At 38.1% G+C, this 26,786-nt stretch overlaps 1 protein-coding gene across 3 annotated transcripts in view; it reads left to right on the plus strand.

The window, feature by feature from the left end:
- Window positions 1-26,786, plus strand: part of Poteg (POTE ankyrin domain family, member G) — a 135,084-nt gene that overhangs the window by 44,305 nt on the left and 63,993 nt on the right. For 2 of the 3 annotated variants that reach the window (XM_011242159.3, XM_006509192.4), the window contains exons 14-22: window positions 2,919-3,012; window positions 5,438-5,466; window positions 5,561-5,633; window positions 8,122-8,192; window positions 12,107-12,194; window positions 13,075-13,103; window positions 13,197-13,263; window positions 15,383-15,456; window positions 25,652-25,745. In XM_011242159.3, coding sequence (XP_011240461.1) covers window positions 2,919-3,012; window positions 5,438-5,466; window positions 5,561-5,633; window positions 8,122-8,192; window positions 12,107-12,194; window positions 13,075-13,103; window positions 13,197-13,263; window positions 15,383-15,456; window positions 25,652-25,745 — 619 coding nt within the window. Of the gene's footprint in view, window positions 1-2,918; window positions 3,235-5,437; window positions 5,467-5,560; window positions 5,634-8,121; window positions 8,193-12,106; window positions 12,195-13,074; window positions 13,104-13,196; window positions 13,264-15,382; window positions 15,457-25,651; window positions 25,746-26,786 lie in introns of those variants that run through there. The other variant, NM_027618.1, reaches the window with a different exon arrangement.

The following is a 26,786-nucleotide window of genomic DNA, read 5'->3' on the forward strand; positions in this document are numbered from 1 at the left end:
CTCAGGGCACTGGCTCAGACCGGAAGGAACCTGTGCCACTGGTCGGCTGGGGATCCTGGGTACCCAGGTTCTGCTGATCCCAGTTCCTTCCAGTGTTGAGGCAGATGTTGTTTTCTCCTCCAGGAATTATCTTTATCTGAGCTTTCACGACCATTTATTGTATTCTTTAGTTGTTCCTTTAAAAAAAAGCATCAAATACACTGTGCTACCCAAATATCCTTGGATGTGTAATTATCTATAGGAGTGTGGCAGACTTTCCCGGAGTTACACTCAGAGAAACAGTTCCTCTCCCAGCATCTTATAGCTCCATGGCTAGGCTGGAACTTTCAGCCAGCTTCTCTCTTCATGCAGGGATTTGGTCTGTCTTGGGCTTGCACAGTTTAGTGGGTGCTGTGAGTTCATCAGGGCATCTACCTACATGGTGCTCCAAAAACATTTTCCTTGTGGTCACCCACCACTTCTATAATGATTCTTGAGCCTTGGAAGGAGGGATATGGAATATATACTATATTTAGAGATGACCATTCTGCAACCAGTGACATTTTTGTATGTGGCCTCTGTGCTAATCACCATCTACCATAAATAAAAGCTGCTTGGATGAGGGTTAAGAGATGCATTAATTTATAAGTTTAACAAGTCATTAGAAGTAACTTTAATTCCTATATCCACTTAGCAGGGTAATAGCAGTAGACTCTCCCTAGGGCCTATGGTTTGTATAGCCATGGGTTCTTCACCTGATAATAGTTTATGGGCTTAATGTTTTGGAGCAGAACATAAATTCATGCAGAAGGTGGTTGATAACTCTCATAATGTTTGTGCCATGATTATATCAGTGGTCATGAACTGCCAGGCTCCTTTCTCCAGCCTGTGTCAAGTTGACACACAAAACCAGCCAGCACACATGAGTTTACAAAATTTATATTATTTCACTGTCAGGAGCCATCTAAGAAAGAATAAGGCTAGCGGATGACCTTCTGGGAGGTGGCCCACTGTCTTTGCATGGTCTTCGATGGGTGAGATCTCAGAGGCAAGGCCTTAAGAGACTTCATCCCAGGATAGCTTCTTGCAGCTGATATGTCTTTCGTGTGACTATTACGTGGCCTAAGGATTCCTGGGCATTACTCCAGCCTATTAGAAGATTTCCTGTAGATCAACATAAAGATGAACTTTCATGAATTAATACTGTTGAGGTGAATTAAAGATTTTATAGAATTCCTGATTTGATTTAAGTAATCTTAGGAAGGAAGCTTTAAGAGATGGTTTTAGTTGTTTTGCTAGAAAGATATAATGAAAGTATAACCATACATAGAATTGCACCCTCCTCATAAATAGTAAGTAAAAGCTGCATAATAAGAAATACAATAAGCTTTCATAAATTACACTAAAAGGAGATATAGGCTTGGGACAAATTTGTGTTCAAGGAAAATCATTAAGGCCAAGGATGAGGCCACAGGTATGCACTATGATAAGGCAAGGCCATGTAAAAATTGTTGCTTTGAACAGAACAAAAGACTGCTTTCAACCGATAGTGATATCTTTCTGTTACTCTCCTTTAATGTAACACTCTATCTATGAGGTAATTTCTTTTTACATAGAGGACTTTTTGTCCAAAAAACTATAAAAGTCTAAAAGCAATAAAAGGGGGGGGGGCATTCTCTGTTTCATCCAGTGTGTGTGTTGTCTATGTGAGTAACTTCTTTCCTTTCCTTTCTTTTCTCTTTGGTTCAAAAAGAGTTAACAAGCTCTATGCCTCTTGCCTGGCCAGTGAGTGACTTCTGGCTAACTAGACAAAGAAAGGAACACTATCAATAAAATCCTTTTCATAATTCCCCAGCACGTATTTAAGTACAAAGAGTTTAAGTTTCCCCAGTGCTTATTCAAGCACAGAGAGTTCAAGAGAAAAGAATCTGGTGGTTTTCAGCAACAGAGTAAAGCAAGAAAATGTTAAGTTTCCAGAAGCTACTAGCTTCTAGCCCTCGGTCAGAGAGAGCTACAAGGCTGGAGGTGTCAGTCTTTTGGCTTTCATCCAACTTTGTATTCCACCTCAGCTTCTAACCCTAAAAGGCCGAGGCAGCCTCTGGCATTTTACCTCTCCTTCTACCCCACCAACTTCTCATGTGCTCCCTCACACTTCCTCCCATATTCATGCCTTTTCTTCCTTAATTTTATTGTTATGGTCATACATATGCATATACATGTATATAGACAAACACATATACACAGCCTTATACTGTGTGTTCTTACTAAGGCTTGCTATCAGTTTTGGAATTTCTTCATTATGAAAGAGTTGCATATTATATCTGATAGTTTATGCTATTATTTAAATACAATATAAATAAACATTTTCTAAGTTATCATTTATGTAAGCATTTTCTACCAGTAAACGTTTTATATAAAAACAGGTTTGGTTTAAGAATTACTTACCCATATCAAACATCTTCAGTGCTTTGTTTATACACAACACAATAAGCTAGAAAGTATTTTTTCTGCCTCTAAGGCTTTTCTGTCATTGGAGAAGTACTCTAAATGTTAAGTGTTCTGCTATAGCAAGTATTTTTATTTTTAATAAAGTCAGAAATATGTATTTTTGAGAATTATTCTTTTTGTGATACTATAAAATAGCACTAGGTACTTAGAGGTTAATTTTTATAAAAATGTGCAGGCTAGCCACTATTGTATATATGCATTTGTTTCTTCTGTTGTTCCATGATCTGTTTACATAGTCAGCAGCCAGATGATGGAAAAATATTAAATTTATATAAATAGCATGTAAATGATCTCCATATAATGTTTTAGTGTCTGTACAACTTACTGTTATTTTCTATTTTAATTGCTTTCGAAGTTGAAAAATCATATATCTTCTCAGAAGGCAGCTAGGAAATACTTGTGTAACTTGTTATTGACACTTATTTTAACAGAGAGAATCGGAGCATCTTCCAAAGATCAAGGTTGGCCATTCATCTCGTTCAGGATATCAAATGGGAAAAATGAATATAAATCGACAAATGAAAGGTAGGATTAACATTTTATTAAAAATTTATGTGATCACTTACTTATTCAAAACAGGTCACTGTTACATGATACTAAAACATTATTGAGTATATAACAAGAAATGAGAAACTTAAATAACAAGTTGAGCAATTTCAAATTTTAGCAACATGCTAAACTGATACTGTCAGTAAAAGATCTGAATTCTTAGTTACTATAGGATATTCTAATAACCCAGGAACTCTGGTATCAAGGAAGAGAATAGAAGGAGACTAAAGAACAAGAAAAGTAGTCACTACAGAAATTAAATGATAGGAAATTAGGCTTTCTACATATGAGGGAGGGAGAGTTTTGAGACTACTTTATCTAAAGCATGGAATGGTGTTAGGAATGTTGTAAAAGCATGACCCAAGATTCTAGCAACTAATCATGCCTAAGATGTGGAATCAAATGTTCCTATACTTTTCTCATCACTCAAGGCATTAAGTACCCCTTCAGGTAAAGCAATGCTTTATATACCATAGATAAAGAAAATCATGTATGGTCAGGCATGCATATAAATGTTTAATGTCATGTAATGCACTGCGTCTTCACAGGGGCATTTATGTAGAGGACAATAGAGTTGGAAGGAAAAGTACAGGATTACTAATGGGAAGATTAGGAAACTCACCAAGAAAACAACTGCCCAAAGGTGCATGATAGCTCATGCTGTTTCCAATGAGAGGATTGGAAGAGAGAAAGTGAGTTAGGAAAAGTTATTAAGAAGAAGACTCCATACTTACCAGAAAAATTCAAGTTTTAAGACTTACCCATGATGCACATGTCACAAGTGCACACTGTGCCCCAGAGTCTCTGGGGCCATGCATCTCTAATATAATCTCTGGAGATGCAGGCATTGGGACTCTGTCCACAGTCTAAAGAGACAAAAATACAGACACATTTTCTATACACAGAGCAATGAATGACATTTAGGAACAAAACTGGACAAAAAGAGACCACACGTTTTTCTTTTATTTCCTAGCATGTTTAGAGCCAGAGAGAAAGGAGTAAATGGATAAAGAAATGGAAGGTGTAATACCAGCTGTCGGGCTCTGCATGGTTCCAGAATTTTACATTTGTAATTCTTATATACTTTTGGTAAATGGAGAGAAAGTGGTTCTAATAATCCACAAAATAGTATCAAACTGAAAAACTCAAGTCTGCAGATCTATACATTATTTTCAAAAATAAATGGTCTAGTTAGAGAAGAAAAGGGAGATACTAGCGAAGGGTGTGCGTGCTCTAGGGAGACCTCAGGTGATTCACCTCACGCTAGTTCTGCACGCTTAACGTTGAAAACAAAGGCGCCATCTTTGTTTTATTGCCTTTATGTGGGTTGGTGGAAGTAAAGGGAGACATTTGAATCAGAGCAGCTGTCAGCCAATTGCTTCTTATAACTTCTAAGTCTCAAAATAAAAAGTTGAATTGATCTTAAGTAGACAAGGGACATTAACTTGGACACAGTAGCATCATTTACTCATATGAGAAACAACATTCTATATCATACAGTTGTTTCATGGAAGTTCTTTGAGCACTAGTGTGATATGCCAAAATAATGTACCTTTGGAGAATTCATTCCTTTAATATAAAATTTTACAAAGTTTAATAAATAGTACATTGATCGCACATCTAACAGGCTCCTAATATGTTACATTTACCTGGAAATTCAGTTCATATTTTCTTTGGATAATCACAGTTCACTATTGAAGTCTTGCACACTATGCTCTACATGTGATTCATATAACTTCTTATATTACTGAATCAAGGAGCATTAGGATATCTGAACTAAAATGTAAAAGTACAGGCATGGCAGTCAACAAGGAGAGTGTAGGAAAAAGGAGGATGTTGTAAACTTAATTTTTTAAAAGTACTAAATAATTAAAAATTATTTAGTTCAGAGAACTCTGTTTGAGAAGTTACTACTGGTGTGTCCTTTCTAATTTATGTCATCCATTGAAGAAGGCATCAAATCTCACCCTTAGAGGCAGAGTTTGCTGACAGTGTTTTAGTGAGATATACAATGTCTCACTCTACAAACATCTTTGACAGTCAAGTGTCCCCAGAGTCATGATTTGCTTCTTAGTGAGGAGTCATTGTTGTCTGCATCAATCAGCACGCTCACCACATGGGCACATGCGCCTCTTCTGCTTCTGGTACAGTCGTTGGTTTCACCGTCCTCTTTGAAAATATTTGTTGAAAGCTATCTTATTTTAATTCATGATATTTCTTCAATATCTCTTTCCCAATCAGAAAACAAGACAACAAACTAAAAGTTTCCCAACCCCCAAACCTACAACAAACATTTCTGAAAGAAAATGTGAGGACTCAATTTGGGAACAACTCTGTGTGGCAATGTGGGTGACTTCCAGATACTTAGTTATGATTGACCATTGTCCATTTGGCATTCTAGAGTCTGACGAGGAATATGCTCAACTGATGGTAATCACTATTGTACTTTATCCTGGATGACGAACATCACCACTGGGTGAAGTATGCAATATTTATTAAATGTCCTGTTTCAAAACCCATCCAGACTCCTATTGAAATGAAAGACCCTGTTTCCAAAGAACCATGGACAACAAAGGATGCACCCACCTTCAAATCAGGTAAAGTATGCAATAAAATCACTTCACAGTCTTTTCATTCCTACTTAAAAAGTACAGATAAACTTAACCATTGAATTGAACTAAATATTTTCAAAGTCATTGTTGGCATAGATAACTGAAAATAAAGGTATTTCTTGGGCTAGATGTTAGAATTGTACACTTTAAATCAGGTGTTTCTTCTTTCTTGTGCCGTCCCATAAGGTTTCTGTGCTTGAAACCTATAGTCATTAGGGACTAATAGAAAGTAACTAGGAAGGTCTAAAGTTCTTCTCAAAGTCTAAAATAGTAGTTGGAGAGCCAAGTGGATTGCCATAAGCCTATTATTCACTTAGCAAGATGAAAAACAAGAGCCTCCCTTTAACCCACAATTTTAAGGATCCCGTATGCAACACAGTCATAAATTCCATCCATAAATAATGCTCATTTGTATTATAATTGGCAAGTCATAGTGATTATGTGCATCTAGATGTGTTTTAAATTGCACATTTGTAATTTCCAAGCCATTAATCTATTATGGCAATTGTATCTGTTACAATGTGATATGACACCACTTGCATCTTCCCTTTCCTCCTAACCTGAAGACTCTGTTTTACAGACTTCAGTTGCTTTGTAGTGACACCAACCTCTACACACAACACCACATACCCATACAATTGCTTCACAGATGCTAGGCCCTTAATTTACTCAAGAGGCAATAACCTACGATGATATCATTGCTTGGTGAGTTTAGTAGATTAAAAAAAAAATCAGATCATTTGAAACAAAACACCAACCTAGTACTCTCAACCCAGAAAGTTGTGCACCAGAAAAATGGCAAATGCAAATAATTTAAACATAATTCACCTTTATAGTTTTCCTAAATGATAAGAATCTATTTTTCCAAGGATACAAATTTACTTACTTAATGAAGTATGGGCTGATCCAGACACTCATAAATTAATAACCTAAACATTCTATAAACATTCTGCCAGTTATGGACTAGATAGTGCTTATCTTGTCCCAATAGCTTCTTATAAAACACATTCCTCCATTTGTGCACATACTGTGCACATGAATCCACCAACTAGCTTCATGATTGACTTGTGTTAGCATGCTAACATTCGGACACGAAAGTGTCCAACCTTAGAACTGCAGAGAAGGCTTTCATGACTTGTGCCTAACACTGTATCCTTAGCACACCTTCAGTTGCCCCCTTTCCTGTGCAATCACTAGACTGCTGGTGGTATCTTTTCTAACAATTTGCTTTTAGGCAGATCCCTATTACACATAATACTTCTCTCTTGTGACTTCCTTTCACGTACTTGTACTTTCACGACTGATGTCGGACTAAACTATCAAGCGGTTATAATGTTTATAAAAAGCCATTCATATACCATCATTTCCATTATTTCATATACGATGCCAGCAACTAATAAGAATCCAATAAACAAATATTGAGCAAATTAAAATAAATTCTGCTTACACCGGGATGACTTAAAAGACTCTCCCCTTCCCCCACAGTAGATAAATAAGAGTAAGCATGTAAATAAATAATTTGCAGGCCTGGTGGTAAAAATAAAGTTCAAAAATCAGTAGAACTCCCAGACAGATACCAGAAAAGAATGATCTGTTTAAGAAAAGAATCAGAGCTCAAAACCTTACATGGTAAACTGAGTTTTAAAAGATGAAACAAAACCATCAGAATAGTGGACAGAAATATTATATGAAGAATGTAAGGACCAGGTGGCAAGGGCCCGGGTATGAAGACTGATGACAATTTTGTTTAGAACACAATGAGTGGATTATTTACAAGTTAATAGTATGGGATAAAGAAGAGTGTACCCTCATGACTTTATTCATTTCTGTGATATTTTGAGATTTCATTTCCGAGGGCTTGGTCACTTATGTTGCATGATTGAATGTGAGGATGCTATTTACATCTAGGATCGGTCAAAATCTAGAGTTGCGCTAAATACTGGTGGTGACTGGAAGCAGGGCCCCCAATGGAGAATCTAGAGAAAGCATGCAAGGAGCTGAAGGGGTCTGCAACCCTATAGGTGGAACAACAATATGAACTAACCAGTACCCCCAGAGCGCATATCTCTAGCTGCATATGTAGCAGAAGATGGCCTAGTCGGCCATCACTGGGAAGAGAGGCCCCTTGGTATTGCAAATTTTATGTGCCCCATTACAGGGGAAAGCCAGGGCCAAGAAGCGGGAGTGGGTGGGTAGGGAAGCAGGGCAGGGGGAGGGTATAGGGAACTATATAGGAGCATTTGAAATGTATATAAAGAAAATATCTAATAAAATAAATGAATAAATTTTAAAAAAAGAAAAAAGGAATCAAATATTTATCTGTTTGTTAAGCAGGATACAAGTTAATTTGGGAAACCCCAAATGCAATTCTCATTAACACAAAGTTTAAGATACCTCCATTGACTGATATAAAGACTATTGTTTTATGCGCAATGTCTCAATAGTTTGCTTAACGAAATATATTTGTCAATAGAGCCAGACTTAGAAGTGACACTAAAAGAAGATCACAATAGATTTGACGACAGCAGAAATATTCAGTCATTGGTATGTAAATATAAACTACAGTTTCTGGTATAAAAATCTGTGTTGTTCAAAATGTTGCATGGACCAAAAGAAATCACAGTTCAGAAAACCAAGAATTGATGGCTTATAATTTAAAACTTAGTCTGAAAGGAATTTTAAAGAATATTTTACCACCTTAATAGAACTTATGGCTAACATTTATCCTTATATAACATTATATTCTCTGTGTTTATTACACTTAGGATAAAGTTATTATAACCAACACTGTCTCTATATCTTTATCTGAGAAAAAAAATAACCTTTCTTGAGTCTTGGGTTTGAGCAGGTATAAGTATTAACAAGGTGGTAGTGATGAGCCCAGAATGAAGTCAAACCAGTAAAAATATCAAAAGTGTGGTCTGTTCACTCTATTGGAGTTTAGAATGCATTTGAATAACTTAGTGCAGAGAGTTTATATAGCTCAGAAATGTTAAATAAATTTCCAACTTCTGGAAGAACAACCTGCAATAGAAATGTTGTGACTAGTGCTTGAGGCATTACTGAAAACATTTTCAGTGTTGAGATCCATGCTGTATGGTTTCATGTCCATTTGACCCTAGCTAGAGTTATCTGATAGGTGGGGACCTCAATTGAGAAAATGCCTCCTTATGATCAAGGTGTAAGGCATTGCCTTAATTAGTGATTGATGGGAGATGGCCTACCTGTTGTGAGTAGTGCTATCCCTGGGCTGGTAGTTCTGTATTCTGTAAGAAAGCAGGTTGGGCAAGCCATGATCAGCAAACCATTAAGGAGCACCCCTCTATGGCCTCTGTATCAGCTTCTATGTCTACGTTCCTGCCTTGTTTTGAGTTCCTGTCCTGACTTCTTTTGATGATGAACAGTAATATGGAAGTGTAAGCCAAATAAAACCCCTCTTTCCAAGTTGGTTTCCACTTTGGTCATAGTGTTTCATCACAGCACTTGTAACCCCAAGATAATACCAATTAATTTTTGTTATTGTGGGCCAATGACAAACTAGCTAGATATTTAAACACCAAGTAATCCAGATGTCTCATTTTCTAGTGAGAACCACCAAACAATGTTCAGCAACACTTTAAATATGAATACTGTGAGGAAAATAACATTAATCTATAGAGCATTGAAGGAGGTTGTGGTCAGGATGGGGCTGTGGGTGCTGGTGCAATTATAAATTTAGGGACAACTTACCTGCGTGAGAAATAACTTCTAGTGAAAAGCTGGAGACAGACCAACCAAGTGAAACTTAATCAAGGTGATTAATCTGGAAAGAAGGAGAGTGTAGCACATCGTTTCTTTAATTGGCTCTATAATAACCAGAAAGCATGGAGTGGGATAAGCCCCACGATAATCATTTTATTGTAATATGCACATAGAGACATGCATCTGAGGACATTGTGGGGTTCAGTCACTTAAAAACTGTCATTGTGTTGGAAGTACTCCTTCACTGATAATGGTTGAATACTAATATGTAGAATTCATGCAACATTATTCAGCCAAACCATAGAGATTTTTTGAGACTTTGTAATTTAAAGATTTTTGAATTAGTATGCAAAGTAAGGGGTTTTGTTGAGGGATTTCATACACAGTTTAGGTTGATCTTTCTCCTCTCACCTACTCTCTCCCTGGGTCATACCCTTCTATCCACAACAGTCCCCCTTTCCTCTTTCATGTCTCACATATTCTATTATCTTTTCCACTCACTTTCCTTAAATCCTCTCCCCCATTCTCATGGTCCTTTTTCTAGTTTCATAACCACTGTCGACATCCTCATTGGATAGTCAGTTAGGATTAGAAATTAGGACCTGCTTAGGAATGCTTACTTGGTGTTTGTCTTTCTTCAAAGATTAAAATTTATTTCAACTACATCATTAATGCTAAGTGTTCCCAGCAGCTCTAGATATACGAAGTGAATTAAATGGGAGTGAGTTCTCAGAAAATCAGTCTTCGTGAGATCAGTTTGAATGGTTTAACAAATTGAATAGTGACTTAACATCCTCAGACTGGGAGGAGAGAAGAAAGAGGAAGTTCTGATCAGGATATAAATAAATAGTTATATATATATATATATATATATATATATATATATAATTTTAAAAATATAGTCATAGACCATGTATCGGTTTGAGTGAACAGATATGTGAAGGCAGTGTTGGTTCCTAATAAGCTAAAGGGAAGAATAAAAGATTTAGAAGATGTAATCTTCTTCTTAGTGTGGTTTGTAAGTGGTGTTTGTGTGAGTGTGTGGTGTATGATTGTGTGTATATCTGAGCATTTATGTGTGTGTATATCTGTGTGTGGTGTGTGAATGTGTGTGTATCTGTGTGGTGTGTGTGTGTGTCTCTGTGTATGTGTGTATATGTGTGTGTGCATGTGTGTATCTGTGTGTGTGGTGTGTATGTATGTGTGTGTATGTGTCTGTGTGGTGTGTGTTTGTGTGTGTGTGCATGTGTGTGGTCAAGAACTATCAGTGAAGGTGCTAACCGTGGCATATGCTACAGAATATTATGAAGAGACCACCTCAGAGAGGTGGTAAATGTCCCCTCTTCACAGCTTTTCAGAGGATCATTCTATCACTCTTTAGACACCATCACAGCTAACAGCAGGGAAAAATCCACATCAACTCTCTTTTATCTCCTTAAGGTTCACTAATGTTTTCCTTCACCAGTGAGAGAGCAGCCAAGTCTCTGAGCTCTGTATCCACCCCACTAATTCCATTCATTTGACATAACTTTTAATAACAGGCATTAGAGGTATCCAGTGTTCCAATGTCTGTTTTGTCTTTGTGAAAGAAATCTAGTGATTAAAAAAAATTCTTTAGGCAGTGATGAAAGTAAAGAAGTTATATTCTGAGGATGTTGTGGCCTCTGTCTTTTTGAGAATGGACCACTTCACTTAATATAATAATTACCAAATAGATTTAGTTTCTTACAAACTCCATAACTTTCTTTTCTTTATGGCTGAATAACATTCCATCTTGAATATCCACTGCACGTTCATTAATCGGTTGACTTCGTGTTCCCCTCTGTGAGAGCTGAGTTCTCACCTTTAGTTTAGTTTTCTAGTGATGTGAACTGTCTCATTGCCTGGCTTTTGTGGGGACAGGTGACCAGAGTTGTTGCATATACTTCCTTTGGTGAGACCTGCCTCAGTACAAGCACATTGGTGTAGTCAGGGTGCATTTGGGATGTTTTGTAAAGAAAGTCTTAGCTATTTTCTATTATTTCTATTTTCTGTACCTTGCTCATTTCTTTCCTACTAGTTTTTTCATTATTTTTTCCCTTCCTATCACACAGTTGTGGCTTCTAATATAGCATCTTGCCTCTGCTCCCCAATTTCTCATTTTAAACCATTTTTTTTCTCCAATCAGTAAGCAATTTAACAAAAAGTGCAGACCTTTATTCTTTATTTCATTGGAGAATCTTCAAATTATGTCCAGTGCTGCTTGTGCCAACAGTAGTTTGTAACATGTATTATATCCAATTCCAATACACTTGCTGTCATCTTAAGTACCCTGGATATTCAATGTTGTATTACATCAAGTACATTTATGAGTATTCAATGTAACACAGCATGAGTTGTTTAAGTATACATATGTTTTGGAAAAAAGAAACCCATTCTCTTATTTTTGCTGGAGATATAATTTTGGTATTCAGAAGAAGATTCCTGGCTAAAATATGTAAATAATCTATTTGTATGTTCTTTTGGCCTGCCATGCTGCTTACATTGTCAATGGCCATGTGAAGCTATAAGTTGGATTTGAAGAGCCTCATCTAAGGTTTTATTTCTAAGTACTTTAGATTTTAATGATGCTTCTTTCACATATAACTCTGTGACTTTTAAAATATGAAATCTGGTCCATTGATAAACTCTATTGGGAGGTCGTTGCACAATCATGAGCACTACTTATATTGTAACAGAGAATCCGAGAGGGTCCTCCAAATACATCTGGTAACGTATCTGTGGCAGCAGATCCAAGAAGAGAAAGGACAAACAGACAAGCAGCAGGTAGGAAGCACATCTTACAAAAAAGTCATTTGGTGAGATATGAAAGGAGGTTTGATGTGTTATCAAGAGTCCGTGACAAACTGAGAGCATCACTAAGGAAGCTGAACTGTCAGTTGCATTTCTGGTGATCCTAATACTAAAGGTATGCTAATCATCTATAAAGAGATGAGAAAGATGGGGGATGAAGGATGAGAAAGATGGGGGATGAGAAAAAGAATGAGAAAAGCAGGGAAGAGAAGGGGTAGGCAAAGCATGTCAGGCACACAATGCTGTTAGTGTCCTACTGTGATGGAGTACTCACAACAGAACAGGATAGGGAGGTAGGGTTTACATCAACTCAAAGCTCTGGGCCTGTCATATGAGACAATTTGGCAACTTCGGTTTCCTCTTCCCAGGTGACTCTACTTTGTATTGTTGACACAAAACAAAAGAGAGCAAACTAAAACACAAACCAACGTGTCTCAAAAGTCTTTATATTCTGGTCCATTCTACAGCAGCTTTGGCAGTTGATATGAACTCAGAGTCCTGACATGCTTCCCTCATTAGGGGCTGCTTATCTTGTCATTTATTAGCATAGTCACAATGTTATATGTGCCGTTTGTATTTATGCTATATTCATTGCATAATAATCTCATTTTGAAAATCTGACAAGTTTAATTAAAACTGAATTTTAATTTTTCTTCAGTATTTTTTTTATTTTTGTGTTATGATTCCAACTAGACACAAAAGCAAAATAAGCCAACTCAAAACCTGAGAAGCCCAAATATAAAGTTATCATTTACAAAGGTAGCCAAGGGGACTGAGTTCCATACTAACTATGCATGAATGCGAGGTTGATCGATTTATTTACATATCATTGATGATCTCTTTGGCTTTTTAGAATCTGCAAAGGAATATCCACCCTTGATGGTAATTACCTTTATGTTTTTGCTTTGAGTATTTTACATCACATTAAATGAAATCTACAATTTTTGTTCAATTGTTCCTTCAAACCCCTTACAGACTACCAACGAAATGAAGGATCCGGATAAAGTGGTCACCATGAAGGAAGTAGGGATAGTCCAGTTGGGTAGGTTTTGCCTACTTGTTACTCTGGAAAAAAATACTGTAAATATTTGAAATACCCATAGACTTCTCTTATTTCTTTTTCCTCCAAGGTCAGGATTTGTTCTAAGTAACACAAATGCTATTGTTGACATAGATTTTACAGAAGACATTCACAACAATGTCTTCAAGTTGGAGGCACTGGTCTGAAGAAGCAACTCGAGTTGTTTTACCTTTCATGTCTGAATACACTCATGGGTTCCTTCAGTATCAGAAGTGCTAGAGGCAACACTGGCAAAGCCATCCTACCCAGAAGAGGCCGTTCACTTCACGTCTCACTCCATGCCCTTTGCCAAGTAATGAGGAACATCTAACTCTCCAGAGAACACTGCTTATAAATTTACTCACTGGATAAAATTATTCTTTACTGGGCAGTGATTATTCCTCAAAACTTTTTGGAAGCTTCCACTCAGTTTGGGGTTGCTTCAGTTTGAATTTGCACTGTGGCCCTCTACTAAATCATTTCCATCCACTTACTCAAGAATACCTACACTGGCTGGGCATGGTGGCACACGCCTTTAATCCCAGCACTCAGGAGGCAGAGGCAGGTGGATTTCTGAGTTCGAGGCCAGCCTGGTCTACAAAGTGAGCTCTAGGACAGCCAGGGCTATACAGAGAAACCCTGTCTCAACAAAACAAAACAAAACAAAACAAAACAAAACAAAACAAAACAAACAAAGAAAAGAATACCTAACACTGGCATCTCTGCCACATTAGAGGACTTCATGTCCACATCAAATGATAATGTAGACTACTTAAAAGTATCAGTGTTCAAGCCTCTTACAATTGTGTACATTTTCATAATATAGCTCTCATCCAAATCTCTACTTTGAGGCATGTTTTTGGTGTTTGTATAGTGATGGTGATGTCATTCTGTCACACTCTTACTCCCTCACACCCCATTTGGTACTTCTCCTCCTCTGTTGTTACTGTTCACTGTGTTTTTGCTGTGTATTGTTCCAATACCTGCACAGTATTCCTTAACTGTGAGATATGGTATTATAAACATATAATTGACCAGGCTTTTAAAATTTATACTCTTTAAAGCCCAACTCCAGGAACACAATCAATAATTGTTCAGTATGGTAATAATTGGTATTTATATGAAGACAATGTATGAAATCACCAACGTAGTTCAGGAACAAAACGAATAGAGACATAAATAGATAACTTACAATGGAAATGATAAAGATACACAGGAAAAATGAATAAAAACAAGGAGAGAGCCACGGAAAGCAAGCATTATCTTCTAAGCAAAGAGAACCATACTGAAGAAGGACTTAGCTTGTGACACTGAGCCTTCAGAGAAGAAAATGGCATGTTGGATTAGAAATAATGAACATGGCCTTTCAGATTTAAGTTACATTAACTGCATCTTAGAGTAACCCCAAAAATGAGATTGTCTGTTGGGCTTGGCGGTACATGCCTTTAATTCTAGCACTTGGGAGGCAGAGGGATATCTCTGTGAGTTCAATGCCAGCCTGGTCTACAAAGTGAGTCCAGGACAGTCAGAGCTATTACACAGAGCGACCCTGTCTCCAAAACCAAAGCCAAAACCAAACCAAACCAAACCCAAATCCACCCCCCTAAAATCCAAACAAACAAACAGTCCCCCCAAAAGATTGTTAATAACCAGTCAATTTTACCAATGCAAATTTCAAGGTCTATAATTACCCAGAATGAATTGTCAGAGGAAAATGAATAATCAATTATGACTCATGGCTCCATGGAAAAAAGTATAATGGATGACTCTAAATGCTTTTTCTTTTTCTTTTTTTCCAGTTTGGTTTTGAAAGTATGTTCAATAGTGTGTCTCATGGAGTGACTGTTACAGAGTCTTTTGAGATGTGTGTATGCTGTGTATGTGACATACTTGGCTGCTCTCTACCTATTCTATGGGAGCTTTTCATAGTTAAGTAAGTCAGTAATTCTGTTGAAGAATAAATCTATTTGAAGATTCTAATTGGAAAATTAAAAGTCCAATTGGTGTTACTACTATTGTTTATTTTTCTGTATATGAAATAATTGTCATGTTACTTAAATGGTTTTTTTGTTTATTTTAATTACATATATGGACTTGTCAGAAGGGCCAGCTGTAAAATTGACATCAGAGGAAGAGCCAAATCGTCAAGATGGCTTTGAAAGGAATCCACCATCGGTATTTAAGTGTTTAATTTTGAATCACAAACTTAGTGTTTCTCATTGTCTAATAGTGTAAAATATTATTGGAACAATAATATTGTATTGGAAAGTTAGTTTTCAAACTGTTCTCAGAATCAATAGATCATGTCTTGACATTTATTTTTAATACCATTTACTTATTTATGGATTACAGAATGTTTTTAGAACCTGAAAAAAAAACTTACCTGATCCTTGGATTTATCTCAAAAATTAATTTTACTGTTATTTTCCATTCTTATAGCATACTTACCTATCTAGAGACTAGATCAAATTTGAGACTTTTTTTTTTTTTTTAGACATTTTCTATTTTAATTATTTTTCTGCACAAATATTATTGTTAACATACTCATGAACATGCCCTGTCATTCCAGGAAATGCATGGATTTTTTTTGTCTTCTTTCAATACAGTGTTTTTTATCCTTTTATTACTGATAGAAGCAAACATTTATGTTCAATTTCTAAAACCATTATTATCCTTCCACTAATTAATTCTATTTCTGTGGCTATGGTTTGTAAAACACTGCTTTTTTTTTTTTTTCATTTTTTTTTTATTAGGTATTTAGCTCATTTACATTTCCAATGCTATACCAAAAGTCCCCCTTACCCACCCACCCCCACTCCCCTACCCACCCACTCCCCCCCTTTGGCCCTGGCGTTCCCCTGTACCGGGGCACACAAAGTCTGCGTGTCCAATGGGCCTCTCTTTCCAGTGATGGCCGACTAGGCCATCTTTTGATACATATGCAGCTAGAGTCAAGAGCTCAGGGGTACTGGTTAGTTCATAATGTTGTTCCACCTATAGGGTTGAAGATCCCTTCAGCTCCTTGGGTACTTTCTCTAGCTCCTCCATTGGGAGCCCTGTGATCCATCCATTAGCTGACTGTGAGCATCCACTTCTGTGTTTGCTAGGCCCCGGCATAGTCTCACAAGAGACAGCTACATCTGGGTCCTTTCAGTAAAATCTTGCTAGTGTATGCAATGGTGTCAGCATTTGGAAGCTGATTATGGGGTGGATCCCTGGATATGGCAGTCTCTACATGGTCCATCCTTTCATCTCAGCTCCATACTTTGTTTCTGTAACTCCTTCCATGGGTGTTTTGTTCCCACTTCTAAGGAGGGGCATAGTGTCCACACTTCAGTCTTCATTTTTCTTGAGTTTCATGTGTTTAGGAAATTGTATCTTATATCGTGGGTATCCTAGGTTTTGGGCTAGTATCCACTTATCAGTGAGTACATATTGTGTGAGTTCCTTTGTGATTGTGTTACCTCACTCAGGATGATGCTCTCCAGGTCCATCCATTTGGCTAGGAATTTCATAAATTCATTCTTTTTAATAGCTGAGTAGTACTCCATTGTGTAGATGTACCACATTTTCTGTATCCATTCCTCTGTTGAGGGGCATCTGGGTTCTTTCCAGTTTCTGGCTATTATAAATAAGGCTGCTATGAACATAGTGGAGCATGTGTCCTTCTTACCAGTTGGGGCTTCTTCTGGATATATGCCCAGGAGAGGTATTGCTGGATCCTCCGGTAGTACTATGTCCAATTTTCTGAGGAACCGCCAGACTGATTTCCAGAGTGGTTGTACAAGCCTGCAATCCCACCAACAATGGAGGAGTGTTCCTCTTTCTCCACATCCTCGCCAGCATCTGCTGTCACCTGAATTTTTGATCTTAGCCATTCTCACTGGTGTGAGGTGGAATCTCAGGGTTGTTTTGATTTGCATTTCCCTGATGATTAAGGATGTTGAACATTTTTTCAGGTGCTTCTCTGCCATTCGGTATTCCTCAGGTGAGAATTCTTTATTCAGTTCTGAGCCCCATTTTTTAAGGGGGTTATTTGATTTTCTGAGGTCCACCTTCTTGAGTTCTTTATATATGTTGGATATTAGTCCCCTATCTGATTTAGGATAGGTAAAGATCCTTTCCCAGTCTGTTGGTGGTCTTTTTGTCTTATAGACAGTGTCTTTTGCCTTGCAGAAACTTTGGAGTTTCATTAGGTCCCATTTGTCAATTCTCGATCTTACAGCACAAGCCATTGCTGTTCTGTTCAGGAATTTTTCCCCTGTGCCCATATCTTCAAGGCTTTTCCCCACTTTCTCCTCTATAAGTTTCAGTGTCTCTGGTTTTATGTGAAGTTCCTTGATCCACTTAGATTTGACCTTAGTACAAGGAGATAAGTATGGATCGATTCGCATTCTTCTACATGATAACAACCAGTTGTGCCAGCACCAATTGTTGAAAATGCTGTCTTTCTTCCACTGGATGGTTTTGGCTCCCTTGTCGAAGATCAAGTGACCATAGGTGTGTGGGTTCATTTCTGGGTCTTCAATTCTATTCCATTGGTCCACTTGTCTGTCTCTATACCAGTACCATGCAGTTTTTATCACAATTGCTCTGTAGTAAAGCTTTAGGTCAGGCATGGTGATTCCACCAGAGGTTCTTTTATCCTTGAGAAGAGTTTTTGCTATCCTCGGTTTTTTGTTATTCCAGATGAATTTGCAAATTGCTCCTTCTAATTCGTTGAAGAATTGAGTTGGAATTTTAATGGGGATTGCATTGAATCTGTAGATTGCTTTTGGCAAGATAGCCATCCTTACAATGTTGGTCCTGCCAATCCATGAGCATGGGAGATCTTTCCATCTTCTGAGATCTTCTTTAATTTCTTTCTTCAGGGACTTGAAGTTTTTATCATACAGATCTTTCACTTCCTTCGTTAGAGTCACGCCGAGATATTTTATATTATTTGTGGCTATTGAGAAGGGTGTTGTTTCCCTAATTTCTTTCTCAGCCTGTTTATTCTTTGTGTAGAGAAAGGCCATTGACTTGTTTGAGTTAATTTTATATCCAGCTACTTCACCGAAGCTGTTTATCAGGTTTAGGAGTTCTCTGTTGGAATTTTTAGGGTCACTTATATATACTATCATATCATCTGCAAAAAGTGATATTTTGACTTCCTCTTTTCCAATTTGTATCCCCTTGATCTCCTTTTGTTGTCGAATTGCTCTGGCTAATACTTCAAGTACTATGTTGAAAAGGTAGGGAGAAAGTGGGCAGCCTTGTCTAGTCCCTGATTTTAGTGGGATTGCTTCCAGCTTCTCTCCATTTACTTTGATGTTGGCTACTGGTTTGCTGTAGATTGCTTTTATCATGTTTAGGTATTGGCCTTGAATTCCTGATCTTTCCAGAACTTTTATCATGAATGGGTGTTGGATCTTGTCAAATGCTTTTTCTGCATCTAACGAGATGATCATGTGGTTTTTGTCTTTGAGTTTGTTTATATAATGGATTACATTGATGGATTTTCGTATATTAAACCATCCCTGCATCCCTGGAATAAAACCTACTTGGTCAGGATGGATGATTGCTTTAATGTGTTCTTGGATTCGGTTAGCGAGAATTTTATTAAGAATTTTTGCATCGATGTTCATAAGAGAAATTGGTCTGAAGTTCTCTACCTTTGTTGGATCTTTCTGTGGTTTAGGTATCAGAGTAATAGTGGCTTCATAAAATGAGTTGGGTAGAATACCTTCTACTTCTATCTTGTGAAAAAGTTTGTGCAGAACTGGAGTTAGATCTTCTTTGAAGGTCTGATAGAACTCTGCACTAAACCCGTCTGGTCCTGGGCTTTTTTTGGCTGGGAGACTATTAATAACTGCTTCTATTTCTTTAGGGGATATGGGACTGTTTAGAAGGTCAACTTGATCCTGATTCAACTTTGGTACCTGGTATCTGTCCAGAAATTTGTCCATTTCGTCCAGGTTTTCCAGTTTTGTTGAGTATAGCCTTTTGTAGAAGGATCTGATTGTGTTTTGGATTTCTTCAGGATCTGTTGTTATGTCTCCCTTTTCATTTCTGATTTTGTTAATTAGGATTTTGTCCCTGTGCCCTTTAGTGAGTCTAGCTAAGGGTTTATCTATCTTGTTGATTTTCTCAAAGAACCAACTCCTCGTTTGGTTAATTCTTTGAATAGTTCTTCTTGTTTCCACTTGGTTGATTTCACCCCTGAGTTTGATTATTTCCTGCCGTCTACTCCTCTTGGGTGAATTTGCTTCCTTTCTTTCCAGAGCTTTTAGATGTGTTGTCAAGCTGCTAGTATGTGCTCTCTCCCGTTTTTTCTTGAAGGCACTCATAGCTATGAGTTTCCCTCTTAGAAATGCTTTCATTGTGTCCCAAAGGTTTGGGTACGTTGTGGCTTCATTTTCATTAAACTCTAAAAAGTCTTTAATTTCTTTCTTTATTCCTTCCTTGACCAAGGTATCATTGAGAAGAGTGTTGTTCAGTTTCCATGTGAATGTTGGCTTTCTGTTATTCATTTTGTTATTGAAGATCAGCCTTAGTGCATGGTGATCTGATAGGATACATGGGACAATTTCAATATTTTTGAATCTGTTGAGGCCTGATTTGTGACCTATTATGTGGTCAATTTTGGAGAAGGTACCATGAGGTGCTGAGAAGAAGGTATATCCTTTTGTTTTAGGATAAAATGTTCCGTAGATATCTGTCAGATCCATTTGTTTCATCACTTCTGTTAGTTTCAGTGTGTCCCTGTCTAGTTTCTGTTTCCATGATCTGTCCATTGGTGAAAGTGGTGTGTTGAAGTCTCCCACTATCATTGTGTGAGGCGCAATGTGTGCTTTGAGCTTTACTAAAGTTTCTTTAGTGAATGTGGCTGCTCTTGTATTTGGAGCATAGATATTCAGAATTGAGAGTTCCTCTTGGAGGATTTTACCTTTGATGAGAATGAAGTGTCCCTCCTTGTCTTTTTTGATGACTTTGGGTTGGAAGTCAATCTTATCAGATATTAGGATGGCTACTCCTGCTTGTTTCTTCATACCATTTGCTTGGAAAATTGTTTTCCAGCCTTTCATTCTGAGGTAGTGTCTATCTTTTTCTCTGAGATGAGTTTCCTGTAAGCAGCAAAATGTTGGGTCTTGTTTGTGTAGCCAGTTTGTTAGTCTATGTCTTTTTATTGGCGAGTTGAGACCATTGATGTTAAGAGATATTAAGGAAAAGTAACTGTTGCTTCCTGTCATTTTAGTTGTTAAAGGTGGCATTCTGTTCTTGTGGCTGTCTTCTTTTAGGTTTGTTGAGGGATTACCTTCTTGTTTTTTCTAGGGCGTTGTTCCCGTTCTTGTATTGGTTTTTTTCTGTTATTATCCTTTGAAGGGCTGGATTCGTGGAGAGATAATGCGTGAATTTGGTTTTGTCGTGGAATACTTTGGTTTCTCCCTCTATGATAATTGAGAGTTTGGCTGGGTATAGTAGCCTGGGCTGCAGTTTGTGTTCTCTTAGTGTCTGTATAACATCTGTCCAGGCTCTTCTGGCTTTCATAGTCTCTGGTGAAAAATCTGGTGTAATTCTGATAGGCTTGCCTTTATATGTTACTTGACCTTTTTCCCTTACTGCTTTTAGTATTCTATCTTTATTTAGTGCATTTGATGTTCTGATTATTATGTGTCGGGAGAAATTTCTTTTCTGGTCCAGTCTATTTGGAGTTCTGTAGGCTTCTTGTATGTTCATATGCATCTCATTCTTTAGATTTGGGAAGTTTTCTTCAATAATTTTGTTGAAGATGTTTGCTGGACCTTTGAGTTGAAAATCTTCATTCTCATCCACTCCTATTATCCGTACGTTTGGTCTTCTCATTGTGTCCTGGATTTCCTGGATATTTTGAGTTAGGATCTTTTTGCATTTTCCATTTTCTTTGATTGTTGTGCCGATGTTCTCTATGGAATCTTCTGCACCTGAGATTCTCTCTTCCATCTCTTGTATTCTGTTGCTGATGCTCAAATCTATGGTTCCAGATTTCTTTCCTAGGGTTTCTATCTCTAGTGTTGCCTCGCTTTGAGTTTTCTTTATTGTGTCTACTTCCCTTTTTAGGTCTAGTATGGTTTTGTTCATTTCCATCACCTGTTTGTATGTTTTTTCCTCTTTTTCTGTAAGGTCTTCTACCTGTTTGATTGTGTTTTCCTGTTTTTCTTTAAGGACTTGTAACTCTTTAGCAGTGTTCTCCTGTATTTCTTTAAGTGATTTATTAAAGTCCTTCTTGATGTCCTCTACCATCATCATGAGATATGCTTTTAAATCTAGGTCTAGGTTCTCAGGTGTGTTGGGGTTCCCTGGACTGGGCGAAGTGGGTGTGCTGGGTTCTGGTGATGGTGAGTGGTCTTGGTTCCTGTTAGTAAGATTCCTCCGTTTACCTTTCGCCATCTGGTAATCTCTGGAGTTAGTAGTTATAGTTGACTCTGTTTAGAGATTGTTCTTCTGGTGATTCTGTTACCGTCTATCAGCAGACCTGGGAGACAGATTCTCTCCTCTGAGTTTCAGTGCTCAGAGCACTCTCTGCTGGCAAGCTCTCTTACAGGGAAGGTGCGCAGATATCTTGTATTTGGACCTCCTCCTGGCCGAAGAAGAAGGCCCAAAACAGGACCTTTCTCAGACAGTGTGTTGCTTTGGCAGTTCCCAGGTGGTACAGACTCTCACCTAAGCAGACTAAATTCCTAAGTTCCTTGGAGTCCCGGGACCAAGATGGCGACCGCTGCTGCTGTGGCTTAGGCCGCCTCCCCAGCCGGGTGGGCACCTGTCCTCCGGTCCGGAAGGTGGCCGGCTGTCCCCGGCCCACACAGGGTGCTGCCTCAGCGCCTCTGTGCTTCTGCCTGTTCCAGAAGCTGTCAGGTTCTCTGGCGCACCCTCTCACCTGTTCAGACTAATTTCCTAAATTCGGCGGGTCTCGGACCAAGATGGCGACCGCTGCTGCTGTGGCTTAGGCCGCCTCCCCAGCCGGGCGGGCACCTGTCCTCCGGTCCGGACGGTGGCTGGCTGTCCCCGGCCCACAAAGGGTGCTGCCTCAGCGCCTCTGTGCTTCCGCCTGTTCCAGAAGCTGTCAGGTTCTCTGGCGCACCCTCTCACCTGTTCAGACTAATTTCCTAAGTTCGGCGGGTCCCGGACCAAGATGGCGACCGCTGCTGCTGTGGCTTAGGTCGCCTCCCCAGCCGGGCGGGCACCTGTCCTCCGGTCCGGAAGGTGGCCGGCTGTCCCCGGCCCACACAGGGTGCTGCCTCAGCCCCTCTGTGCTTCTGCCTGTTCCAGAGGCTGTCAGGTTCTCTGGCGCACCCTCTCACCTGTTCAGACTAATTTCCTAAGTTCGGCGGGTCCCGGACCAAGATGGCGACCGCTGCTCCAAATTTGAGACTTAAAACTAGGCACTTTAAAGTTTGAACGATTTCCCACATTGATGTATTGATGTTTGCTATGACGAGTCAGTACTACCGACTTCTAAGTTTTACTTACTCTTTATTCCCCAGTAGCAGCGCTACTGTGAGAGAAAACACAGCTGTGCACTGTGTCCCACTTCCTATAAAGAGAGTGTGTCATCCATTAGGTGCTATGCTCTACAGGATAAACTTGAAGTTCATCTTATTTCAATAAATGGAGTCAGAAACTGTATTGAAAATGTTATCCAATGACTTTACTGAATACTAGAATGTATCAGGACTGAACTTAGATATTTATGAGATTCATGTCAGTGTCTAGAAGTCTAGTTTGGAGAAAACAATAGAAAAATACATATACTGTGTGAATGTACTGGTACATTTGATACAATACACAAAATGGTCTCACAGCAGCAGGTTTAATTGTATGGCCTTGAATAATTTCAGTTATTGGGTATTGGTAAGGAACTATGTCGTTAGGCACCCAAGATACAAGATTAATGCAAAGCAAAAATAGAATCAGCAAACACTAACTTCTTCATATAGTGAACACATTTGATGTCTAGATAGAGAAAATTGGTGTAGTCATATGTGTTGGCACACTCTATTAGGACACCCTGAAGAGGAAGAGGTGGGAAAAGATTGATGCAATTTATTTAAATTTATGATCAGAATGATAATATGAACAGAAATAACTAAGAGAAAGTATTTCTGAATATAGAAGGACATGTGGAAAAGGAGAACAAGAATCTCTCTACCTTTCTCTGTCTACACACACACACACACACACACACACACACACACATTGACCTGTGGCTTTTTCAAACATCTTTAGTATTATTTTTTCCCCAGCATCCCTTTCTCTTTGTAATATCCCTCTTACTCCATCTCAAGTTAAATCTCGTTATATATATTGGATATTAGTCCCCTATCTGATTTAGGATAGGTAAAGATCCTTTCCCAATCTGTTGGTGGTCTTTTTGTCTTATTGACGGTGTCTTTTGCCTTGCAGAAGCTTTGCAGTTTCATGAGGTCCCATTTGTCAATTCTCGATCTTACAGCACAAGCCATTGCTGTTCTATTCAGGAATTTTTCCCCTGTGCCCATATCTTCAAGGCTTTTCCCCACTTTCTCCTCTATAAGTTTCAGTGTCTCTGGTTTTATGTGAAGTTCCTTGATCCACTTAGATTTGACCTTAGTACAAGGAGATAGGAATGGATCGATTCACATTCTTCTACATGATAACAACCAGTTGTGCCAGCACCATTTGTTGAAAATGCTGTCTTTCTTCCACTGGATGGTTTTGGCTCCCTTGTCGAAGATCAAGTGACCATAGGTGTGTGGGTTCATTTCTGGGTCTTCAATTCTATTCCATTGGTCTACTTGTCTGTCAGTATACCAGTACCATGCAGTTTTTATCACAATTGCTCTGTAGTAAAGCTTGAGGTCAGGCATGGTGATTCCACCAGAGGTTCTTTTATCCTTGAGAAGAGTTTTTGCTATCCTAGGTTTTTGTTATTCCAGATGAATTTGCAGATTGCTCTTTCTAATTCGTTGAAGAATTAAGTTGAAATTTTGATGGGGATTGCATTGAATCTGTAGATTGCTTTTGGCAAGATAGTCATTTTTACAATGTTGATCCTGCCAATCCATAAGCATGGGAGATCTTTCCATCTTCTGAGATCTTCTTTAAATTCTTTCTTCAGAGACTTGAAGTTTTTATCATACAGATCTTTCACTTCCTTAGTTAGAGTCACGCCAAGATATTTTATATTATTTGTGAGTATTGAGAAGGGTGTTGTTTTCCCTAATTTCTTTCTCAGCCTGTTTATTCTTTGTGTAGAGAAAGGCCATTGACTTGTTTGAGTTAATTTTATATCCAGATACTTCACTGAAGCTGTTTATCAGGTTTAGGAGTTCTCTGGTGGAATTTTTAGGGTCACTTATATATACTATCATATCATCTATCTTCTACCTCCTACTAGGAGATCTCTAGATCATACCATACATTTTAAAAAGCCAGGTGGATTTTTTTATGTATAATACCTTATCTCACAGTTATCGAATGATATGTGCAGGTATTGCAACAATACATAGCAAGAACAGTATATAGAAACAACAGAGGAGGAGGGGAAATACCAAATGAGGTGTGAGGGAGCAAGAATATGACAGAATGATGTCACCATTACTATATAAATGCCCCATATATATGTGTGTGTGTGTGTGTGTGTGTGTGTGTATATACACCACACAAAGCAAAATAAACCAGAACAGCGTAAAAGACCTTTTCAGCTTATAGTATCTTCTTCAGTGTCTTAACATTTTCATTGTTCATTTGTACACTTGAGTAATTAGCGTAACTCCAAGATGTTTTAAAATACTGTCATGAATGGGGCTGTTTCTCTGATTTCTTTCTTAGTTTGCTTTTCATTGGAAGGCCACTGATTTTTGGATGTTAACTTCGTATCCTACTACTTTTATAAATGTGTTTATTAGCATTAGAAGATTTGATTGATGGCTCTCTATATAAACTTTTTGGAAATATCTTTTTAATGGAAATAGAATTATATCAGTTTCCATCTTTCCTCCTTCCACTTTTCCCAGGTGCCTTCCCTCAAACCCCTCCTGTAACTCCCCATTCAGATCATTACCTCTTTTTATTTCTGATTGTTATCTATACACATGTGCATGTATATATCACGTTGAGTCATTTCTGTTGTTTGTAATACATTTTCAGTACGTATTTATTTTAAATCTTTCTTTTATTTTTAATTGAAAATTTGTACACACACATACTGTGTTTGTGTTTGATCCACACCTCATTTCTTTCCTTCTAATTTGACTCCCCTCTCTGCCCCTTGAAATTAAATTCAATTAGTTTTAGAATAGATAAGTGAGATTTGGCTAAAAAAATGATTAGAAAGTTTTTCATAACTGATTACTGATGCTTATTTCCACAGAATATTTGTAAGCAAATTCCAGCACAGGATGTTGGCTATTTATCAATAGCTAAACATCAAAGGGGAGAAAAAATGGTGACACCTCGGGAAAAAGGTAAGGGGTCTTTGCAATAAAAAGTTCTTTGACAGAATGTTTGTTTGAAACACAAGGAGTTACATATATTCCAAGTCAGAAAATTTACCCATATATATTTACTAAGAAGCAGGATATACTAATGTACAGTTATTTACATGTCAAAGAAGTATTAAGACAGGCTAAATGAAGGGGATCAAATTGAGGAGGGGCAGATATGAGTTACCTATCAGGTCATTTTGCCCCCTAGGGGAGGTTAGGAAGAACACTGGACTGGTAAAGAATTGGGGTTAAATTTGAAAGGTAGGATGGATAGAGAGGAAATGAAGGGAATGAAGAAAAGTATCATGTAGGGGAGAGCATGAAATTGATATAAAAATCATGGGTAGGAGATTGCGCATATGAGAACACAGAACTGTGTGTAAGAGAATGAACAGTGTGCTTTCACAGTCTTATTTCTTCACAAGGTATAAAGATTTAAGGTCTTAGATCCTTCTTCAGTGCTACATCTTGTGTATAATCAATGTCTATTCTCAGAGGTATATATTATTTAATGGCAGTGTAAAGTGTTGTTTTTTTTTTTTTTAAACAGGGTTTCTCTGTATAACTCTGGCTGTTTTGGAGCTCACTTTGTAGACCAGGCTGGCCTTGAACTCAGAAATCTGCCTGCCTCTGCCTCCCGAGTGCTGGGATTAAAGGTGTGCGCCACCACGCCTGGCCTAAAGTGTTCTTAATTTCAAGAATAGTTCCATTTGGGCCTAAAATAGTATCAGAGAAAGGCAAAACATGAGACTTCTGTTACAAGTTGATCTAAAGTGCCATCTATAGTTCCAAAGAGCATTCAAAGGTCATGGTTTATGATGCTGATTCAAATTATGAGACATGTTAGGGAGGTCACACCAAACAGAAACTCGATTTTGTAGAGTTAAGCAGTAAATGGATCTTTTAAAAGGCACCAGAGCCTCTCTCAGTTTCATGGTCAACCTGAAATGTCAACATTTCAGGACAATGTCCAAAATAATTTTGGTTCAACTTTTCTGGGATTCTTCATTTCTGAGAAGT

The sequence above is a fragment of the Mus musculus genome, chromosome 8 (genome assembly GCF_000001635.26).
Source record: "Mus musculus strain C57BL/6J chromosome 8, GRCm38.p6 C57BL/6J".
Taxonomy (NCBI): domain Eukaryota; kingdom Metazoa; phylum Chordata; class Mammalia; order Rodentia; family Muridae; genus Mus; species Mus musculus.